The sequence below is a fragment of the Mya arenaria genome, chromosome 4 (genome assembly GCF_026914265.1).
Source record: "Mya arenaria isolate MELC-2E11 chromosome 4, ASM2691426v1".
Lineage (NCBI taxonomy): Eukaryota > Metazoa > Mollusca > Bivalvia > Myida > Myidae > Mya > Mya arenaria.
In genome coordinates this window covers 73109176-73132070 of record NC_069125.1, presented here as the reverse complement: position 1 = coordinate 73132070, position 22895 = coordinate 73109176, and the positions used below count along the sequence as shown (strand labels likewise).

Sequence of the window (22895 nt, the reverse complement as noted above, 5' to 3'; positions counted from 1 at the left end):
GTGCCCATACATGTTACATATATAGATCTCAAGTGTAAAATGAGTGCCCATACATGTTACATATAGGCATCTCAGGTGTAAAATGAGAGCCCATACATGTTACATATAGGCATCTCAGGTGTAAAATGAGTGCCCATTCATGTTACATATAGGCATCTCAGGTGTAAAATGAAAGCCCATACATGTTACATATAGGCATCTCAGGTGTAAAATGAGTGCCCATACATGTTACATATAGGCATCTCAGGTGTAAAATGAGTGCCCATACATGTTACATATAGGGATCTCAGGTGTAAAATGAGAGCCTTTACATGTTACATATAGGCATCTCAGGTGTAAAATGAGTGCCCATACATGTTACATATAGGCATCTCAAGTGTAAAATGAGTGCCCATACATGTTACTTATAGGCATCTCAAGTGTAAAATGAGTGCCCATACATGTTACATATATTGATATCAAATGTAAAATGAGTGACCATACATGTTACATAATTATATGGATCTCAAGTGTAAAATGAGTGCCCATACATGTTACATATAGGCATCTCAGGTGTAAAATGAGTGCCCATACATGTTACATATATTGATATCAAATGTAAAATGAGTGCCCATACATGTTACATATATGGATCTCAGGTGTAAAATGAGTGCCCATACATGTTACATATATGGATCTCAAGTGTAAAATGAGTGCCCATACATGTTACATATAGGCATCTCAGGTGTAAAATGAGAGCCCATACATGTTACATATAGGCATCTCAGGTGTAAAATGAGAGCCCATACATGTTACATATAGGCATCTCAGGTGTAAAATGAGTGCCCATACATGTTACATATAGGCATCTCAGGTGTAAAATGAGTGACCATACATGTTACATATAGGCATCTCAGGTGTAAAATGAGAGCCCATACATGTTACATATAGGGATCTCAGGTGTAAAATGAGAGCCCTTACATGTTTCATATAGGCATCTCAGGTGTTAAATAAGTGCCCATACATGTTACATATAGGCATCTCAGGTGTAAAATGAGAGCCCATACATGTTACATATAGGCATCTCAGGTGTAAAATGAGTGCCCATACATGTTACATATAGGCATCTCAGGTGTAAAATGAGTGACCATACATGTTACATATAGGCATCTCAGGTGTAAAATGAGTGCCCATACATGTTACATATAGGCATCTCAGGTGTAAAATGAGTGCCCATACATGTTACATATAGGCATCTCAAGTGTAAAATGAGTGCCCATACATGTTACATATATTGATATCAAATGTAAAATGAGTGACCATACATGTTACATAATTATATGGATCTCAAGTGTAAAATGAGTGCCCATACATGTTACATATAGGCATCTCAGGTGTAAAATGAGTGCCCATACATGTTACATATATTGATATCAAATGTAAAATGAGTGACCATACATGTTACATATATGGATCTCAGGTGTAAAATGAGTGCCCATACATGTTACATATATAGATCTCAAGTGTAAAATGAGTGCCCATACATGTTACATATAGGCATCTCAGGTGTAAAATGAGAGCCCATACATGTTACATATAGGCATCTCAGGTGTAAAATGAGTGCCCATTCATGTTACATATAGGCATCTCAGGTGTAAAATGAAAGCCCATACATGTTACATATAGGCATCTCAGGTGTAAAATGAGTGCCCATACATGTTGCATATAGGCATCTCAGGTGTAAAATGAGTGCCCATACATGTTGCATATAGGCATCTCAGGTGTAAAATGAGTGCCCATACATGTTACATATAGGCATCTCAGGTGTAAAATGAGTGCCCATACATGTTACATATAGGGATCTCAGGTGTAAAATGAGAGCCTTTACATGTTACATATAGGCATCTCAGGTGTAAAATGAGTGCCCATACATGTTACATATAGGCATCTCAAGTGTAAAATGAGTGCCCATACATGTTACTTATAGGCATCTCAAGTGTAAAATGAGAGCCCATACATGTTACATATATTGATATCAAATGTAAAATGAGTGACCATACATGTTACATAATTATATGGATCTCAAGTGTAAAATGAGTGCCCATACATGTTACATATAGGCATCTCAGGTGTAAAATGAGTGCCCATACATGTTACATATATTGATATCAAATGTAAAATGAGTGACCATACATGTTACATATATGGATCTCAGGTGTAAAATGAGTGCCCATACATGTTACATATATGGATCTCAAGTGTAAAATGAGTGCCCATACATGTTACATATAGGCATCTCAGGTGTAAAATGAGTGCCCATACATGTTACATATAGGCATCTCAGGTGTAAAATGAGAGCCCATACATGTTACATATAGGCATCTCAGGTGTAAAATGAGAGCCCATACATGTTACATATAGGCATCTCAGGTGTAAAATGAGTGACCATACATGTTACATATAGGCATCTCAGGTGTAAAATGAGAGCCCATACATGTTACATATATTGATATCAAATGTAAAATGAGTGACCATACATGTTACATATAGGGATCTCAGGTGTAAAATGAGAGCCTTTACATGTTACATATAGGCATCTCAGGTGTAAAATGAGTGCCCATACATGTTACATATAGGCATCTCAGGTGTAAAATGAGTGCCCATACATGTTACTTATAGGCATCTCAAGTGTAAAATGAGTGCCCATACATGTTACATATATTGATATCAAATGTAAAATGAGTGACCATACATGTTACATAATTATATGGATCTCAAGTGTAAAATGAGTGCCCATACATGTTACATATATAGATCTCAAGTGTAAAATGAGTGCCCATACATGTTACATATAGGCATCTCAGGTGTTAAATAAGTGCCCATACATGTTACATATAGGCATCTCAGGTGTAAAATGAGAGCCCATACATGTTACATATAGGCATCTCAGGTGTAAAATGAGTGCCCATACATGTTACATATAGGCATCTCAGGTGTAAAATGAGTGACCATACATGTTACATATAGGCATCTCAGGTGTAAAATGAGTGCCCATACATGTTACATATAGGCATCTCAGGTGTAAAATGAGTGCCCATACATGTTACATATAGGCATCTCAAGTGTAAAATGAGTGCCCATACATGTTACATATATTGATATCAAATGTAAAATGAGTGACCATACATGTTACATAATTATATGGATCTCAAGTGTAAAATGAGTGCCCATACATGTTACATATAGGCATCTCAGGTGTAAAATGAGTGCCCATACATGTTACATATATTGATATCAAATGTAAAATGAGTGACCATACATGTTACATATATGGATCTCAGGTGTAAAATGAGTGCCCATACATGTTACATATATAGATCTCAAGTGTAAAATGAGTGCCCATACATGTTACATATAGGCATCTCAGGTGTAAAATGAGAGCCCATACATGTTACATATAGGCATCTCAGGTGTAAAATGAGTGCCCATTCATGTTACATATAGGCATCTCAGGTGTAAAATGAAAGCCCATACATGTTACATATAGGCATCTCAGGTGTAAAATGAGTGCCCATACATGTTGCATATAGGCATCTCAGGTGTAAAATGAGTGCCCATACATGTTGCATATAGGCATCTCAGGTGTAAAATGAGTGCCCATACATGTTACATATAGGCATCTCAGGTGTAAAATGAGTGCCCATACATGTTACATATAGGGATCTCAGGTGTAAAATGAGAGCCTTTACATGTTACATATAGGCATCTCAGGTGTAAAATGAGTGCCCATACATGTTACATATAGGCATCTCAAGTGTAAAATGAGTGCCCATACATGTTACTTATAGGCATCTCAAGTGTAAAATGAGAGCCCATACATGTTACATATATTGATATCAAATGTAAAATGAGTGACCATACATGTTACATAATTATATGGATCTCAAGTGTAAAATGAGTGCCCATACATGTTACATATAGGCATCTCAGGTGTAAAATGAGTGCCCATACATGTTACATATATTGATATCAAATGTAAAATGAGTGACCATACATGTTACATATATGGATCTCAGGTGTAAAATGAGTGCCCATACATGTTACATATATGGATCTCAAGTGTAAAATGAGTGCCCATACATGTAACATATAGGCATCTCAGGTGTAAAATGAGTGCCCATACATGTTACATATAGGCATCTCAGGTGTAAAATGAGAGCCCATACATGTTACATATAGGCATCTCAGGTGTAAAATGAGAGCCCATACATGTTACATATAGGCATCTCAGGTGTAAAATGAGTGACCATACATGTTACATATAGGCATCTCAGGTGTAAAATGAGTGACCATACATGTTACATATAGGCATCTCAGGTGTAAAATGAGAGCCCATACATGTTACATATATTGATATCAAATGTAAAATGAGTGACCATACATGTTACATATAGGGATCTCAGGTGTAAAATGAGAGCCTTTACATGTTACATATAGGCATCTCAGGTGTAAAATGAGTGCCCATACATGTTACATATAGGCATCTCAGGTGTAAAATGAGTGCCCATACATGTTACTTATAGGCATCTCAAGTGTAAAATGAGTGCCCATACATGTTACATATATTGATATCAAATGTAAAATGAGTGACCATACATGTTACATAATTATATGGATCTCAAGTGTAAAATGAGTGCCCATACATGTTACATATATAGATCTCAAGTGTAAAATGAGTGCCCATACATGTTACATATAGGCATCTTAGGTGTAAAATGAGAGCCCATACATGTTACATATAGGCATCTCAGGTGTAAAATGAGTGCCCATTCATGTTACATATAGGCATCTCAGGTGTAAAATGAAAGCCCATACATGTTACATATAGGCATCTCAGGTGTAAAATGAGTGCCCATACATGTTACATATAGGCATCTCAGGTGTAAAATGAGTGCCCATACATGTTACATATAGGGATCTCAGGTGTAAAATGAGAGCCTTTACATGTTACATATAGGCATCTCAGGTGTAAAATGAGTGCCCATACATGTTACATATAGGCATCTCAGGTGTAAAATGAGTGCCCATACATGTTACTTATAGGCATCTCAAGTGTAAAATGAGTGCCCATACATGTTACATATATTGATATCAAATGTAAAATGAGTGACCATACATGTTACATAATTATATGGATCTCAAGTGTAAAATGAGTGCCCATACATGTTACATATAGGCATCTCAGGTGTAAAATGAGTGCCCATACATGTTACATATATTGATATCAAATGTAAAATGAGTGACCATACATGTTACATATATGGATCTCAGGTGTAAAATGAGTGCCCATACATGTTACATATATGGATCTCAAGTGTAAAATGAGTGCCCATACATGTTACATATAGGCATCTCAGGTGTAAAATGAGTGCCCATACATGTTACATATAGGCATCTCAGGTGTAAAATGAGAGCCCATACATGTTACATATAGGCATCTCAGGTGTAAAATGAGAGCCCATACATGTTACATATAGGCATCTCAGGTGTAAAATGAGTGACCATACATGTTACATATAGGCATCTCAGGTGTAAAATGAGTGCCCATACATGTTACATATAGGCATCTCAAGTGTAAAATGAGTGCCCATACATGTTACATATAGGCATCTCAGGTGTAAAATGAGTGCCCATACATGTTACATATAGGCATCTCAGGTGTAAAATGAGTGCCCATTCATGTTACATATAGGCATCTCAGGTGTAAAATGAGTGCCCATACATGTTACATATAGGCATCTCAGGTGTAAAATGAGTGACCATACATGTTACATATAGGCATCTCAGGTGTAAAATGAGTGCCCATACATGTTACATATAGGCATCTCAGGTGTAAAATGAGTGCCCATACATGTTACATATAGGCATCTCAAGTGTAAAATGAGTGCCCATACATGTTACATATATTGATATCAAATGTAAAATGAGTGACCATACATGTTACATAATTATATGGATCTCAAGTGTAAAATGAGTGCCCATACATGTTACATATAGGCATCTCAGGTGTAAAATGAGTGCCCATACATGTTACATATATTGATATCAAATGTAAAATGAGTGACCATACATGTTACATATATGGATCTCAGGTGTAAAATGAGTGCCCATACATGTTACATATATAGATCTCAAGTGTAAAATGAGTGCCCATACATGTTACATATAGGCATCTCAGGTGTAAAATGAGAGCCCATACATGTTACATATAGGCATCTCAGGTGTAAAATGAGTGCCCATTCATGTTACATATAGGCATCTCAGGTGTAAAATGAAAGCCCATACATGTTACATATAGGCATCTCAGGTGTAAAATGAGTGCCCATACATGTTGCATATAGGCATCTCAGGTGTAAAATGAGTGCCCATACATGTTGCATATAGGCATCTCAGGTGTAAAATGAGTGCCCATACATGTTACATATAGGCATCTCAGGTGTAAAATGAGTGCCCATACATGTTACATATAGGGATCTCAGGTGTAAAATGAGAGCCTTTACATGTTACATATAGGCATCTCAGGTGTAAAATGAGTGCCCATACATGTTACATATAGGCATCTCAAGTGTAAAATGAGTGCCCATACATGTTACTTATAGGCATCTCAAGTGTAAAATGAGAGCCCATACATGTTACATATAGGCATCTCAGGTGTAAAATGAGTGCCCTATACATGTTACATATATTGATATCCAAATGGTAAAATGAGTGACCATACATGTTACATATAGGATCAGGTGTAAAATGAGTGCCCATACATGTTACATATATGGATCTCAAGTGTAAAATGAGTTGCCCATACATGTTACATATAGGCATCTCAGGTGTAAAATGAGTGCCATACATGTTACATATAGGCATCTCAGGTGTAAAATGAGAGCCCATACATGTTACATATAGGCATCTCAGTGTAAAATGAGAGCCCATACATGTTACATATAGGCATCTCAGGTGTAAAATGAGTGACCATACATGTTACATATAGGCATCTCAAGTGTAAAATGAGTGACCATACATGTTACATTAGGCATCTCAGGTGTAAAATGAGAGCCCATACATGTTACATATATGATATCAAAGTGTAAAATGAGTGACCATACATGTTACATATAGGATCTCAGGTGTAAAATGAGAGCCTTACATGTTACAATATATGCATCTCAGGTGTAAAATGAGTGCCATACATGTTACATATAGGCATCTCAGGTGTAAAATGAGTGCCCATACATGTTACTTATATAGGCATCTCAAGTGTAAAATGAGTGCCCATACAGGTTACATATATTGATATCTCAGAAATGTAAAATGAGTGACCATACATGTTACATAATATATGGCATCTCAAGTGTAAAATGAGTGCCCATACATGTTACATTATATGATCTCAAGTGTAAAATGAGTGCCCATACATGTTACATATGCACTCAGGTGTAAATAAGTGCCATACATGTTACATATAGGCATCTCAGGTGTAAAATGAGGCCCATACATGTTACATATAGGCATCTCAGGTGTAAAATGAGTGCCCATACATGTTACATATAGGCATCTCAGGTGTAAATGATGACCATACATGTTACATATAGGCAAAACAAAAACGAACAAATTGCTCGAAAATGCTCCAGTAGTTTGTGTTGTATTAATATTAAGAAATGTATGGAGGCAATTGATATAGCAATCGAAATTGTAATAATGTTCCCATAGATAGTTACACTATACTCGTTCTCAATTTATTGAAATAATTTCAATCTGAAATAAAACCGTCAAGTGAAATATTATTTCAATACTTCCATTTTCTCGCTAATCGTGAACTGAATATACACTGTTACGATGAGGCATTCGGTATGAAATACAGCTGAAGCTGATCCTTGATTAATATTCAAGGTTATGAATTAAAATTTCTATATGTAACAAATTACTAATATAAATCTACTTTAAAGAATTATTATTATATATTTTTAGCAATTAGCTAAATCTAATGTCTGAGGTGTACTCGAACGTTAAATTTGCTAGACCGTTAATAATTCTGCTTTATGATAACTACGAGGACAGATGTTCATGGTATCATAAAAGAGTGGTACGGACAGATATTCAAGCAATGGATTGAACGTCACCGTAAGTGTGTACGTGCAGAAGGAGCATATTTTGAGAAACTGTAAATGACGTTACACAATGAGACAACGAAGTGCTCCGTGGCTTGTAACCTGTTTTTTTCTTGTAATGTTTGTTGTATACGTTCACTTCGTAGTATAATGTTAAAACTTTCAGGATTTGTTTATATTAGATACAATTGACAGCTGATGATTTTTAATGCATCCTATGAGTCGTATGTTTTTTTATGAACGCAGTCTCAAAACTTTCCGGACAACCCTCGTACATTCAACGACACGCTATGAGTGATGCAATATTTCACGACGCTTCCGGACTTACAAGAGTGCAACGCCTAAACAGCCATCAATTGATCACATCTGGGTCCAATTTCTCGAAAATTCTTTGGCGTAACAGGCTTAGGTATCTCATTTCATTTTGATAGATTTTAAACTTATGTTTCAAAACAAACAAAAATTATCGTGAAATTCTTAAAAATGAATTGATCGTATAATAAGGATCTTAAGATCATTCGGGTTACAGTGGGCTGGATCGGTTGGAAAGATTTTAGGGAATGAAAAAAAAAAACAGCCATAGCAAGAAAACACGCATCATCAATAAATAAGTTCATAATATTACGAAGAGACGTGTCTAAATTGCCCTATGTTTCGATAGTAATAAGATAGAAAAATATCATTTTAGGTCGCAGTTTTATCGCATCATTTCATCATTTATCGAAAGTGGTGTCAGAGCCTCTGACCAGGAAACCTCTAGCAAATATACAACAGTTCTTTAGCAACTAAGTTGTTGATTTAATGTAACGAAGAGACATATTAATTTACATTTTGATGTATTCTTTAATAAGATATATCAGACTATTTTACAATTGCGTGTATCTTGTGGACGGGCGTTAGAGTCAATACCCTCATGTGGTTGGGGCAAGCGTTGTATGATGCTGGTGTGTCAATAGCAATGTATTATATTTATTTTGACTGCTTTTGATTCATTGATTGCTGAATCTTCTGCGTTGTTTCATTTAATGTTATAAATAAGACAACATCTTAAATTCAAATGCGAACAGCAACTGTCGGGATAATTGGAAGTACATGTATGTGGAAAATTAGTAGTTTTTATCCTGATATCATGTTGACTCTCAACACCAATACATAAAGCAATGTCTGTGAAGTTAGCCTATAATATAATAATCTTCAGCTGAATTCGATGGATATTCTTGAATGAGTTCATTGTGTAGGTAAATCCAACAGATTGATAACATATTCTTCAAACACTACACTTACTTTTTAAAGCTGAAATTTTCGTCCAACACTGTGGACATCATCAGAGCAACTGGCCTGACTATCGCTCACTCGCAGCTCTGACACTCGGGACTTCCGAGACTGAGGGGGCAGTTATGAACCGGGACGAGGGGGCCTTCCTTTCTGGGATTTACAACCCACTTTTCGCCGGATTACGGAAATTCGGCGGGAAGTCCCGAGTGTCAGAGCTGCGAGTGAGCGATAGTCAGGCCAGTTGCTCTGATGATGTCCACAGTGTTGGACGAAAATTTCAGCTTTAAAAAGTAAGTGTAGTGTTTGAAGAATATGTTATCAATCTATTGAATTCGATGGATAATTAAAAACATAGGTACGGCCAGGGTCTATCCAGACTGGAAATAGAGGATTCTAGGCTAATGTTTAATATTGATTGAATTCATCATGCGATGCTAAGAAAATAAAAAGCACGAGCCTCTTTCCCACCATTCGATTTTAGCGTTGGTTGAAAATAAAAATATACCTCCATTATGTATTTTCAACACTTTGATTTCATGTACAATTTCAGAAGATGCACACTCGTATAAATACGCATATTGGCATCGTTCAGTTCTAAGTAAAGTTATACACATCAACAGATAGGGGTGTTTTTAATAAATGTTTGTTGTAATATAACTTACCCAGTGACTGCACGCAATATTTTTTATAGTCTCAACAAAAAAAATAAGCTTCGCTTCTACGACAATATTTATGTGACGGCGTACACCGTGACGTTATACAAACACGTGCAATAAAATGGCTACTGCTTTGGCGCGACACCTAACAGTTACACTTTTGCTATCAGCTTCCTGCGTTATTAAGTTGAGCTGGTGGTATTATGTTCAAAAGGTTGTTTGATTCATTCTTTATGTAGCATTTCATTGAAATACGAACAAATTGAAGTGCAACGCTATGAAGAATGTAAAGCAGCATAAAAGTTTTGGTGGGTGGAGAACACCAATTCGCTTCAGGAACGTGTGAGTTTTGTGGTCGACCCTACAGTCTAGATATATTATCGTTGGCGAGCAGCTGTAGAGTAAGCTCGACAGCGGCCAATTCGTATGTGACGTATAGCAGCTGCACGTGTACTTAGTCAATGGTTTTTTTTCTGTAAAAGCTTTGCACGTTCAGGCTACAGATGCGAAAAAAAACTTTTCAGAATCAAGTAAAAGGGATTCTTTAAGCATCAACCTAACAAAACAGTCTCGAAGTTGTTGTTCAATGCCTTTTCAGTGAAAACAGTGAGCTTTTCAGAAATGAAACAGTAACAATCAGGTTAAATTGCGTATCTTTTAATGATGGCAGAAGCAAATTAATTTTTTTGATTTATTTGATGCAGACACATGTCTGTCTCTTTGTAGCATTGCAGCTCTCTAGGGATGCCTACATGTACACTTTCCTTCAACATTGAGACTAAAACAACGCACTTATGTCGATATTAATCAACTTTTAAACTGAACACATGGTTCCATAACTCTCGCTTGAGTTTCTTCTGCGATACTTGCCCCTTGCAAAATCGAAATTACACAACTGACATTAATCAGGTTCAAAAGATAATTAATAAGTCAATCGTATATACGTCATTCATTTTATGTTATGTCTTCCTACAACGGCACGAACGAAGTTTCTTTGTTTCTTTGTTTAACCAAAATATATTACACATATATACAACACAGCAATCCAAACAAATCGAGAGTATGAAGAAGACAACATTATAACAAACATGGAGCTAATTTATGATTAAGGCAGTACTTTGCCCCCCCCCCCCCCCCCCGGATTTAGTTCTTAGTGAAAATGGGCTCCCCGGTTTTAGTTCTAAGTCAGTTACTTAGTTCTGAGTAAATTCGGGCGGAGGAATTGGTTCTAAGAGAAAATGGGCCCAGGCATTAGTTCTAAGTGAATATGGACCCCTAAGTTTTCAGTTAATATGGCCCCAGGACTTAGCTCTAAGTGATTATGGGCCTATCACTTAGCTCTTATTAAATATGGGCTCGTGACTTAGCTCTAAGTGAATATTGGCCCTAGGACTGAGTTCTTAGTGAGTATTGGCCCAGGACTTAGCTCTTATTGAATATGGGCCCAGGACTTAGCTCTAGGTGAATATTGGCCCATGACTTAGTTCTTAGTGTTTATGGGCCCTAAGCTCTCAATGGGAATGGGCCCAGGACTTAGCCCTTATTGAATATGGACCCAGGACTTAGTTCTAAATGTAACCGCGTAACCTTCTATTTGAGATAGAAAAAACACTTTTTCAAATACTGTGCTGTAACTCATTGTAACTAATGTTACCGCATAACTCTGATCATATGTCGACCTGAAAACTCGATTCTGGATGAAAATTTTCAATGCAACCGATGTAACCGGTTGTAACCAATGTAACCGCGTAACCCGCTATTTGAGATAGAAAAAAAAACACTTTTTCATTTTTTTCAAAAACTGTGCTGTAACTCATTGTAACTAATGTAACCGCATAACTCTGATAAGATGTCGACCTGAAAACTCGATTTTTGATGTTGAACTTTGAAAATGTTCGATGTAACCGATGTAACCAATGTAACCGCGTAACCCGCTATTTGAGATAGAAAAAAAAACGTTTTCAAACTTTTCAAAAAACTGTGCTGTAACTCATTGTAACTAATGTAACCGCATAACTCTGATCATATGTCGACCTGAAAACTCGATTTTGGATGAAAATGTTAGATGTAACCGGTTTTAACCAATGTAACGGCGTAACCCGCTATTTGAGATAGAAAAAAACACTTTTTCAAAAAATTTGCTGTAAAACTTTGTAACTATTGTAACCGCATAACTCTGATCATATGTCGACCTGAAAACTCGATGTTTTGTGGTTGAACTTTGACTTTGTTTTCATTGTATATAATATGTTTTGTTTCTTTCATGCTTTACGATGAAATATGGGGTTTTAACAGTGAAATAACAACAGTGAAAATATAAATTTGATATTTTCACTGCAAAATAAGGAATGAAAATATCAACATTCAGAACTACTTTTAAATTCCTTTGCTGTTACATGTACTTGCCTTGATCAAAACAGAACACTGGACTTCAGTAAATTATGTCAAAAAATGTTTAAAAATTAAAGAAATGTTTTATAAATTTAAATAAATATATAATTGGAAATTAACAATTTACCGTTTATTACCGGTTATCCCGTTTTTCAAACATTTTCCTGATCTTTGAAGCTGAATGTTCGAACATTTGCTTTCATACCAAACATTCCAAACACATTACAGACAAAAACAACTGTTCGAACATAAATAAAAATTTATATCATCTTTCATTGTATTTTGAACTGTTTGCCGTTGAAGTACGTAAAATGAGCTTCCTGGAAAATTCACACAACAATTTACAGATAGATCCGATGTTTTTTTACCCCACCCACACCTCAAAATGTGTCAACAAACTAGCGTGGCATTTACTTTTTATCTGGAAAAAAAACATGTTTTAAAGCGAAACAGACTGGTCTCTGACAGTAAGATGACTGAATATTAATTTACTATGAAACACATGCAGTCTTAAACTAAGAAGAATGTTTAAAATCCAATGAGTATCCACATTTGTTTTGCTAACACATTTGACCTTCCAAATTTTCATTCTTTAAATAGCGGCGTAGTAATTCGGTTATGTATTCATGCCCATCTTAAAATAAAAGTGTTTTCATTATTTTTTGGAACATCATGTGCACTAATAAAACTTCTATGTTTACTGTTCATAAAGTTTAGACATAAAAAACGAGCGAATATTAAGCTATAAGAATGAATAGAAGAGAACTATTTCTCAGCAAACCGAAAATAGAAAAGTTGACAGCTATAATTATGCATGAGGGGCCCCAACAGGTAGCGGCGTAAAACCTACCCTTTTCAAAAAAGGGGGTAATTCAGAAATAAATAAAAAGCAAATAAAACTCCGAAAATAAGCATAAAAGAAACAGAAAATGTCTTTATTTCAGTGTAAGATCGTATTTAATTTCACTCGTGATCATAAAAAACTACATTTTCACTCGTGGCTTCGCCTCTCGTGAAAATATGTTTTTCTATGACACTCGTGAAATAAAATACGATCTTACACTGAAATAAACAAATATGCTCTATTTATTTGCCTGTAACCAATGTAACTATAAAGTGAGAAGGGTTACAAAATTCGAAGCTCTCATTTTATGGGCCGATTTTTGGCGCTAATTGCTTAGTGATTATGGGCCTAGGACTTAGCTCTTAGTGAGTATGGGCCCAGGACTTACTTCTAAATGAGAATTGGCCCAGGACTTAGCTCTAAGTTAATATGGGCCAATGACTTAGTTCTAAATGAATATGGGCTCTGGACTTAGCTCTAAGTGAATATGGGCCACGGTCTGAGTTCTAAGGGAATATGGGCCCAGGACTTAGCTCTAAGTGATTATGGGCCCATGACGTAGCTCTAAATAATTATAGGGCCTAGGACTTAGTTCTAAGTGAGAATTAGCCCAGGACTTAGCTCTAAGTGAATATGGGCCCAGGACTTAGCTCTAAGTGAATATGCGCCCAGGGTCAGTGATTACGAACAGTCTCAAGTCAAAGTTCAGACTCAAGACTCATTATAGAAAAACTTCATTTCATTGTAATTTTCATTCTTTTAGAGCATTGATTGTAATATTTGCTGGAATACATTAATATTTGAATGTTTTACTATTATTAACGTACATTTTTGTATAAGACTAGAACTCCGCGACGGATGAGTCGCCTGACGAATTATTTTCTGTCTGCATTATAGCTGTTGGATTGGCATTTTATTCATTTATAGACACTGGTGTTAACATTTAACTGTCAAGGGTAGGTGGCATTTGAACTGAGTGTTAAAATGTTAAACAGGACAAAAAATAACAAGGAAAATTAACAAAGGGCGATAACTCTAAGATATGGAAGCAAGAGTTACGGTTATTGTGCACTGCACTTGCCCTCAATGAGATTTATATACCTATTTAGTTTCAGGTTGATACCTCTTATGCCCCTGACAGAATTTAAGCTTGAAATTAACAAAAGGCAATAACTCTAAACATATAGACGCAAGAGTTACGGTTCTTGTGCACTGCACTTGCCCTTAATAAGATCTATCTAGCTACATGTATGAAGTTTTAAGTTGATACCTCTTACATTCTTCAAGATATGCCCCGGACAAAACTTTAAGCATGAAAATTTACAAAGATCTATTACTCTAAAACTAAGTAAGCAAGAGTAACTGTTATTATGCACTGCACTTGTCCTCCATGAGATCTTTCTACATATGAAGTTGACAACTTTTATATTCTACAAGATATGCCCCGGACAAAACTTTAAGCATGAACATTAACAAAGGGCAATAACTCTGAAAATTTGGAAGCAAGAGTTACTGTTATTGTGCCCTGCACTTGCCCTCAATGAGATTTATCAACATATGAAATTTCAAGCTCATATCACTAATAGTTGACGAGATATGCCTCGGGCAAGTGAAAACGGGATGTGGACGCCAACAAAGGGCAATAACTCTAAAATATGGAAGCAAGAGTAACGGTTCTTGTGCGCTGCACTTGCCCTCAATGAGATCTATCTAGCTATGAAGTTTCAAGTTGATACCACTTATATTCTTAAGATATGCACCGGACAAAACTTTAAGCATGAAAATAACAAAGGGCAATAACTCTAAAACTATCGAAACAAGAGTAACAGTTCTTGTGCTCTGCGCTTGCTTTCAAAGACATCTAACTACATATGAAATTTCAAATTGATACCACTAATAGTTAACGAGATATGCCCCGGGCAAGTGAAAACCGGACGCGACCGCCGCCGCCGACGCCGCCGACAAAAGTAACGCTTATATGTCGCCCATTCAGGCGACACAAAAAGGAATAAATATGATTTTTTTGTTCCTTTATAAAAATGCTTTTCTGAGTCTGAGTCTAGACTTGGACCTGAGACTGTTCGTAATCATGGCCCCTTGACTTAGTTCTAAGAGATTATGAGCCAAGGACTTAGCTCTAAGTGATTATAGGCCAAGGACTTGGCTCTAACTGATTATGGGCCAAGGACTTAGCCATGAGTGAATATAGGCCCAGGACGTAGCTCTAGACGGGAATGGGCCAAGGATTTAGCTCTAAGTGAATATGAGCCAAGACTTAGCTCTAAGTGAATATGGGCCCAGGACTAAGCTTTAAATGAATATGAGCCCATGACTTAACTATAAGTGAATATAGGCCAAGGATTTAGCTCTAAGTGAATATGGGCCTAGGACTTAGCTTTAAATGAATATGGGCCCATGACTTAACTCTAAGTGAATATGGGCCAAGGACTCAGTTCTAAGTGAGTATGGGTCCAGGACTTAGCTCTAAGTGAATATTGGTCCAGAACTTAGTTGTAAGTGATTATGGGACCAAGGACTTAGTTCTGAGTGAATATAGGCACATGACTTAGTTCTTAGTGATTATTGCCCCCCAGGACTAAGTTCTAAGTGAATATGTGCCCAGGACTTAGTTCTTAGTGATAATGGGCTCAGGACTTAGCTCTAAGTTAACATGGGCCCAGAACTTAGTTGTAAGTGATTATGGACTAAGGACTTAGCTAAGTGAATACTTAAAATTACGTCATATATGATAGGTCGGAAGGCAATAATTTCCTTAAAAAATACCTAAATCAAAGATAACTTTCTTTACTACACCATTTTAAATAAAACAAATGGCAGTCTATGTCGCTTAAAGAGCCACGCCTTCGTTTTATTACCGGAGTTTGATAAGGGGATTAGTTTCATCAAACACTTCGACAATCCTGTTTCATAAATAATGATTTGACAGTGCTCCGTCAGACGGCCGTATTGTGAAAAAATTAGTCGAAGTGTTATAAAAAACTACACTCTCAATCAAACTCTGGTAAAAGACCGAAGGCGGGCCTCCCTAAGCGTCATAGACTGTGCTATGTTTCATTTAAAATGTTGAGAAAATAGGAAAGTTATCTTTGTTTGAAGTCTTCATTCGAAGCAAAATATTGCCTTCCGACGTAGCATTTACGACGCAATTTATCACGTGGTATACACACTGTTATAGCAGACAATGTTCGATCGTAAATATAGTCACAGTCGGCATATGAATTGACCATTCAATATCTGTCAACCGAGAACATAACTGAGCGCTTGGAAACCAGTTACGATAACGTATTCCATCATGGATATGTGTACAAGTTGTCTATAATAATTCACAGACATAACCAGTCAACGTATGCTTCATGTTTCAGCACTTGGTCGTACACCTGTGTCGGGTGTCCTTTCAAATAGTAGGGCGTCTATTAACTTCAAAATAGAAGCATACTTTGGTATTAGACCATATGCTACAGCCCACGAGTTACATATAGATTAACAAGTACTTTTTTATAAAACATTTTCGGTACAACCATGGCAACTTTGTCTATGCAGAATGTATTTGGGTCAGTCAGAGTGTGAAGCATAATTAAAACACAGTAATGGTAAAACATATCACATATTTATGTATGTACGTAATTATAACGTGTATTAAACATTTTCATCATACAATTGTCAATCATCCAACATTCTGGTTAACAAAATGCATCCTAATTTGCATATGTCACTGACAGAATCGAGCAGAAAGCTTATAGGAATTGTGTCTGACATAAAGGCATAAATAAACGTCATTGATTCAATGCCCATTAGACCTGTTTCCTTCATAGATCATAAACACGTTTTTTCCTAAATAAAGCATATCTGTATTTTGATACTAATCTTTCATGACTGTATGTCGAATAATTGTCTGATTAGTTTTACTGATCAGCTCCTTTGGGTTTAGTAATAGACACGCGTTACCAACTCTGCCAGACTAATGTTATAAAGTATCATTTAACCTCATACATTGAGGTTAAAGATTCATTTAATGTTTGATTATTTTGAGTGATATTTATCATATCACTTTTCTTTCGTCTTTGCCTTGTCATCATGTTTTTCGTGTTTGTTTCATCTGTTTAAGTTCCTTGCGTGAATGTTTTTCTCGCCTATTTCTGATCTGTCACGCAAGCGATCAAGTGCATTACACAATTTCATCTTCATATGATGTAAAACAGTTTCCTTGAATACTCAATTAATGTCCCTTTTATTCGCAGTAAAACTTTTCCGTTTAGTCTCCATTCTAAAGAGTTGGACCTAACGTATGGAAAATATTTAAGTCAGGTCTTTTGTAAATTGTTTAGTGCAATACAGTTATGTTAACTAGTGTCAAGACCAGTATAAACTGTTTGAAGTAACGGATGATATTCTGAGGAGTTTGAGTGGGGCTTGTGCTTAGGGGCATATTGTTTCTCCTATCAAATAATGATATTTTCAATCAAACAAATAATGCTGTTTTAATGTGCCGAATGTCATATTTTGTGCTTGCGATAATCTCACTCCACTTGGATCATCGTCTCTCAGTGGCAATGGCTTTTGTTTCAGGGGACAACCAACCTACTTAAAAAACTTCTTTTATGTCTACTCCTGCCTTTGCTTCTCTAGCACTTTAACTCCTTGTTGATATTAGTGATGTTATTTCTATACAAAATAAATCGTTATTCTTTATTGCAATAACAGGCCAATCTCAACAATATTATAATGAATAAATATAATATAATGAATAAAACGTCATGAATATGAGACATTATTTAAATGATATGTATACATAGCACCACCTGAAAAGCGGCTTATATATGTTACCCTTTTACTTATATGCAGTTTATTCTTGCTCAAACATGGGTTTCGTATAAACATTTCAAATTTGAATTAAAACGATAAGATTTTACAGAAGAAAGAACATTGTTTAGGCTGAATAAACGTTGATAGTATGAAGTCCGTTTGAAAAAAAATTAACAAAGATGATAAGTTTGTTTCTTATTCCATAATTTTTACACACGACCCAGAACGAATCTGTACACAGCGTATTTCCGTACTTTGTAGTTTTTTTTTTATCTTGTTCATCATCATCAGCAGCAGCAGCAGCAGCATCAGCATCATTATCATCATCAGCACCACCAGCAGTAGAAACAGCATCACCAGCATCATCATTGTTGAGTGCCTTTTTTCATATTACGTAGTTCATAAAACAGTAAAACCATTTATATCACAAAAGGAACCTCGAAAACAGCTGAATATGAATCATCTCGATTAGAGTGGGTATGTCTGATATGTTGAAATAAACGCCAGTATTGATTGCCTCTCCGAATGTAATTCAATAAATGGATGGACAGATACTTCTCATATTATAAAATTAGTCAATCAGGCAAACAAGTAACTTGATTATCTGCTGACGGAGATACCCGATCTCAGCGTTCATTAACACTCACCATTGTTAAAGATATTGCATGTAATATCAAATCGTTGTTTTATACTGTGGTAACATCCAGCATTAACACTGAATTGTATTTTTCTCTATAAAGCAATAATGCTTCGATGTTATTATGCAGTCTTTTGATATTGTCAACATAAACCACTTTAGATTGTAAAAATTGTAAAATAAAATTTATATTCCTAATAGAAAATTTCCACTATGATATTTTGCTAGCGCAGTGGAAAAGACGGCAGGCAACAGTTGAGGCGTATTGGTACTGCAACCAACCTGCAAAAAAAGTCAATTAAATTCCACCAGACTGTGGTTTCACAAAAATACTGAAAAAAATGCATGGTATGGATGCAGTGGCGGTGCTGAAGGCAAAGAAATATCATTTAAGGTGAGCAATTACATATAACATTACAACAGGGTCAGCTAACTTATTCACGTAAATGTTTAATATATTTATTCAAGCGAATAGCAATCTTCTATCGATACATCGGATTCAAGCTAGGCCAACTGAGATATCATAGAGAGAAAAACACATTCTGTTCATCATTGATAGTGCTTGAAGAAGGAAAGTTAGCACCATTTATCAATTTCTCAATTAATATCAACAAACGCATGCCTGGATTTTATTCAGGGGCCCACTGACAATTCAAATGCATAAAATGCTTATCCATGGATTTTGCCCACTGGTAAAAATTATAGAAGTAGGGTACCAACTATCTTAAACTTTTTAATTGATCGGTTTTTTAATTTTACTTTTATTCGATATTGCATGAGAATCTCAGGATAAATATATATTTAATGGAAATGACATTTTGGAGGTCTGTAATACTTGCTCACAATCGCATAGAGGTTCTGTCGAACGATTGTTTCTCGAAAAAGCGAAGAAAAAATATTTTAAATTGAAAGGCAATCCGTAGTCCCCGTCGGACAAAACACATCAAGCAAGATGTCAAATTTCCAGGTTGTGTACATATTTCTTTCGAATCATATGACTTTCATTATATGTATATACATGTAGTATGACAGGACGTGGCAACTAAAGTAACGGCTTTATGAACGCTGACTCTTGAACTATTTGTCTTGAACTTATTTACGAACATCATATTCAATAATAGCAGAACGACTGTTAGACATGTCCAAGTAATTGTAAAACATCTTTAAAAGAATACACGTCCTTAACCAAATATTAAGTATTGACAGCATTTTATTATTTCACGAACTTTCCAAGTTTACTGAGCTCTTTGGTTCATTGTTCCCAAGTATAACCGTTTCCCTTAAAGGATGTTATCTGTGGATCAAGAAATGAGCGAATTTCCAAACTGAATCTAAAGGATCTAAAGCAAGTTTCACAAAAGAATCTTCGTCGTCATGTCACTAATCTTAATTCTGTACAAACGTCACTAATGTCAAAAAGCTCATTTTGGTAAATTTTTCAACTTTAAGTTTATTTCAAATGCTGGCTATTGGTAAATTATCACATATATGTAGCAATGTAACCAAAAGTTATGACACAAAAATAATTCCACCTGACGATAAAAATCGTCTCCAAGATCTTTGTTGAAACGGGTCCCTCATTGTTTTATGCATCAAAGCACGAACCTCCCTGCATCATACCTTGCCAGCTTTAAGAAGCTCAAGTATCATTTTCTTTTACGAAAATTGTTCTTTGAAGGAAGTAATATTGCAAAAAATGAATGCCGGATATAATTTACAATATTTCTCTCAGAATGCGCTAAAAGCTTTCTGTATGTAAAAGCAAAACTTGATGACCGGGGTAAAATAAAGCCCTTTGTTAATCGTTCTAATGTTGGACAGAAAACTGATATCATAGTACTGGAGATTATACAAAGTTTAATTACTTCTGGCATTCGAACGCACTTCGTAACGAGTGTTTTCTCCAATAATGTATTATATCAGATCACTTTAGCATTTAAGAAATTGCTGTTTTATGTGAACTATAAATTAAAGAGGATATTAAAATTATAACCAAGATGTTGAAGATAAATGTTTTGTGTTTATGTATAATTCTATTTTTCATCGAAGCATTGTACATAAACGTATAATACATTTATGATTAGAAAAATGCTTTATGTGAATTAAATATAAATATTTTACCCGTTATCATTACCTTTATGCAATCATGTGTCAAAATAACTGTGTTGTAATCATGCTTTACACTCAAACGGATCGAAATGTATTATCACATAAATCTTTTTGCTAATATAATGCGTTCTCTTCGTTGTCAAATCACCAGGTATTATCGAGGCTCAAAGCCAGTCAGATATTGATAAAAGTTCAGGTTGCGCTTCTAAATGGCTAATTAAGTTCAAGCACTCAAAATCAGAGTCTCTTCTTATCTCAAGTAAAGTTAATAAACCAATTCATCCTCTAGCGTTCAAATTCCAATTGTGAATACCCACAGACACCTTGATGTCTTCCTCTCCATGGGTGTTGACATGAGCTGATCAATTGCAGGAAACTACACGCCTGGACCAGAATAAACGTTCTAAGGATACTCAAGCTTATCCTTGATAGGAAAAAATGAGGCAGCAGGATGTACAATAGTACAATGATTACTACAGGAATAAGCCCAATATTCGAAAATTTAAAACTAATCCAATTTAGTCGCAAAAGGCCAGGGCCCTAACGACAATGAACTATAGACACAAACAAATTTACATTACATACACACATACCAAAAAAAAAACTTTCACCGCATGCGCAAATACAAACACCACAAACAAACAAACAAACCACAACCTCATCAAAATTACGTTCAGTTACATGATGCGATTTCCGCATTGGAACGGTCTGTGGAACATGGATTTTCTGTACAGCTCGTCTCTAAAGATTACCTGTATGCAAAAGTTGGATGGCAATCGCTTCGTTCGAAAACACGCGGACACAAACTTATTTTATTCTTCAAAATGGTAAAAGGATTCGCGTTAACTCAATAACGAAGTACCTTACCAACCAGCGTCGGTGAAACAAGCGGCTATCCAGCACTGGGAAATTCCTCAAATATATAAAATGTACTTCCTGTAACAACATCTCTCTCTACCATCAACTCTACATTTTCTTGAACTCGCTTCCCCAAGATTAAACCTTACAGCCCACCTTACTCTTCCCTTTATCCTCCCTTTTTCTTATATAGTTATTCCTCACTAATACACTACCCGATTATACCATTTGAATCCAAATACATGTAGGTATACTCAAGTAATTATAGCCTTATCGAAGCTATTAGACAGCCAGTTCGTTTAATATTAACTGAATAAGTACATCAGTTATTTTTTCTTTAATATTGTCTAACATTTAGTTTATAATCGACTGGACTATTGCAACTTTGACAAAACACACTTTTTAATGTCATCTGTATTGAGTTCTAGCTAATGCCCGTCACTTACCATACACTGTCTCCAATGTTTGTAGACGAATTTCTTAAGATTTATTTGTCTGTCGTTCTGATACATTTCGCTTGCTTGTGCATATGAATTAGCTCTGATATGTTTTACGTTGATGAATCACACACTAGTCATGATGTATTTTGTAAAGGCATAATTACCATTCCATAACAATGTCGACCAGAAATGTTCGTATATAATTCATCGGCAACTGATTTTTTGCAAAGATTTAAACTTTAAATAAGATAAGTTGAAAAATGAAAAATGGTCTCTAACATCTGTCATGCATATCGTTGAGTTACTGCTTGACCATAATTCCTGAACGTTATATGAAAGTTTGGCTCACAACATTCTGGAAGAAAGTGTATATGGCTCCGTATTTAACATCATTCTGCTTACGAAAAAAAGGAACCGACAGATACGCATTTAAATGAAAATATCGTTTCTTTTTTTCGAGTTGTGAGTTTTTAATATCTTGACACAAAAGCTAAACTAAAACATGTACGTATACCACCACCACCGACCATGAAGGGCTATGGTTTTATCACATCGACGCGAAATTTCATACACTATCAACAATACTTCTAATACTTCGTACATGCATTTTCATAATTTTCAAATTTGTATCAATTATTTAAATCTTACTGAGTGACCAGAACTAAACATACATGTATGCACTCAACTGTTCCTTTGTCTTTATCAAATATGTTATATTGT

The 22895-nt window shown here is 35.6% G+C and overlaps 1 protein-coding gene across 1 annotated transcript in view; it reads left to right on the top strand.

The window, feature by feature from the left end:
* LOC128231062 (uncharacterized) overlaps positions 1-9703 on the top strand; it is a 34452-nt gene extending 24749 nt beyond the window's left edge. The window contains exon 6 of the mRNA XM_052943483.1: positions 9435-9703. Coding sequence (XP_052799443.1) covers positions 9435-9703 — 269 coding nt within the window. The remainder of the gene's footprint in view (positions 1-9434) is intronic.
* Positions 9704-22895: the final 13192 nt, after the last annotated feature.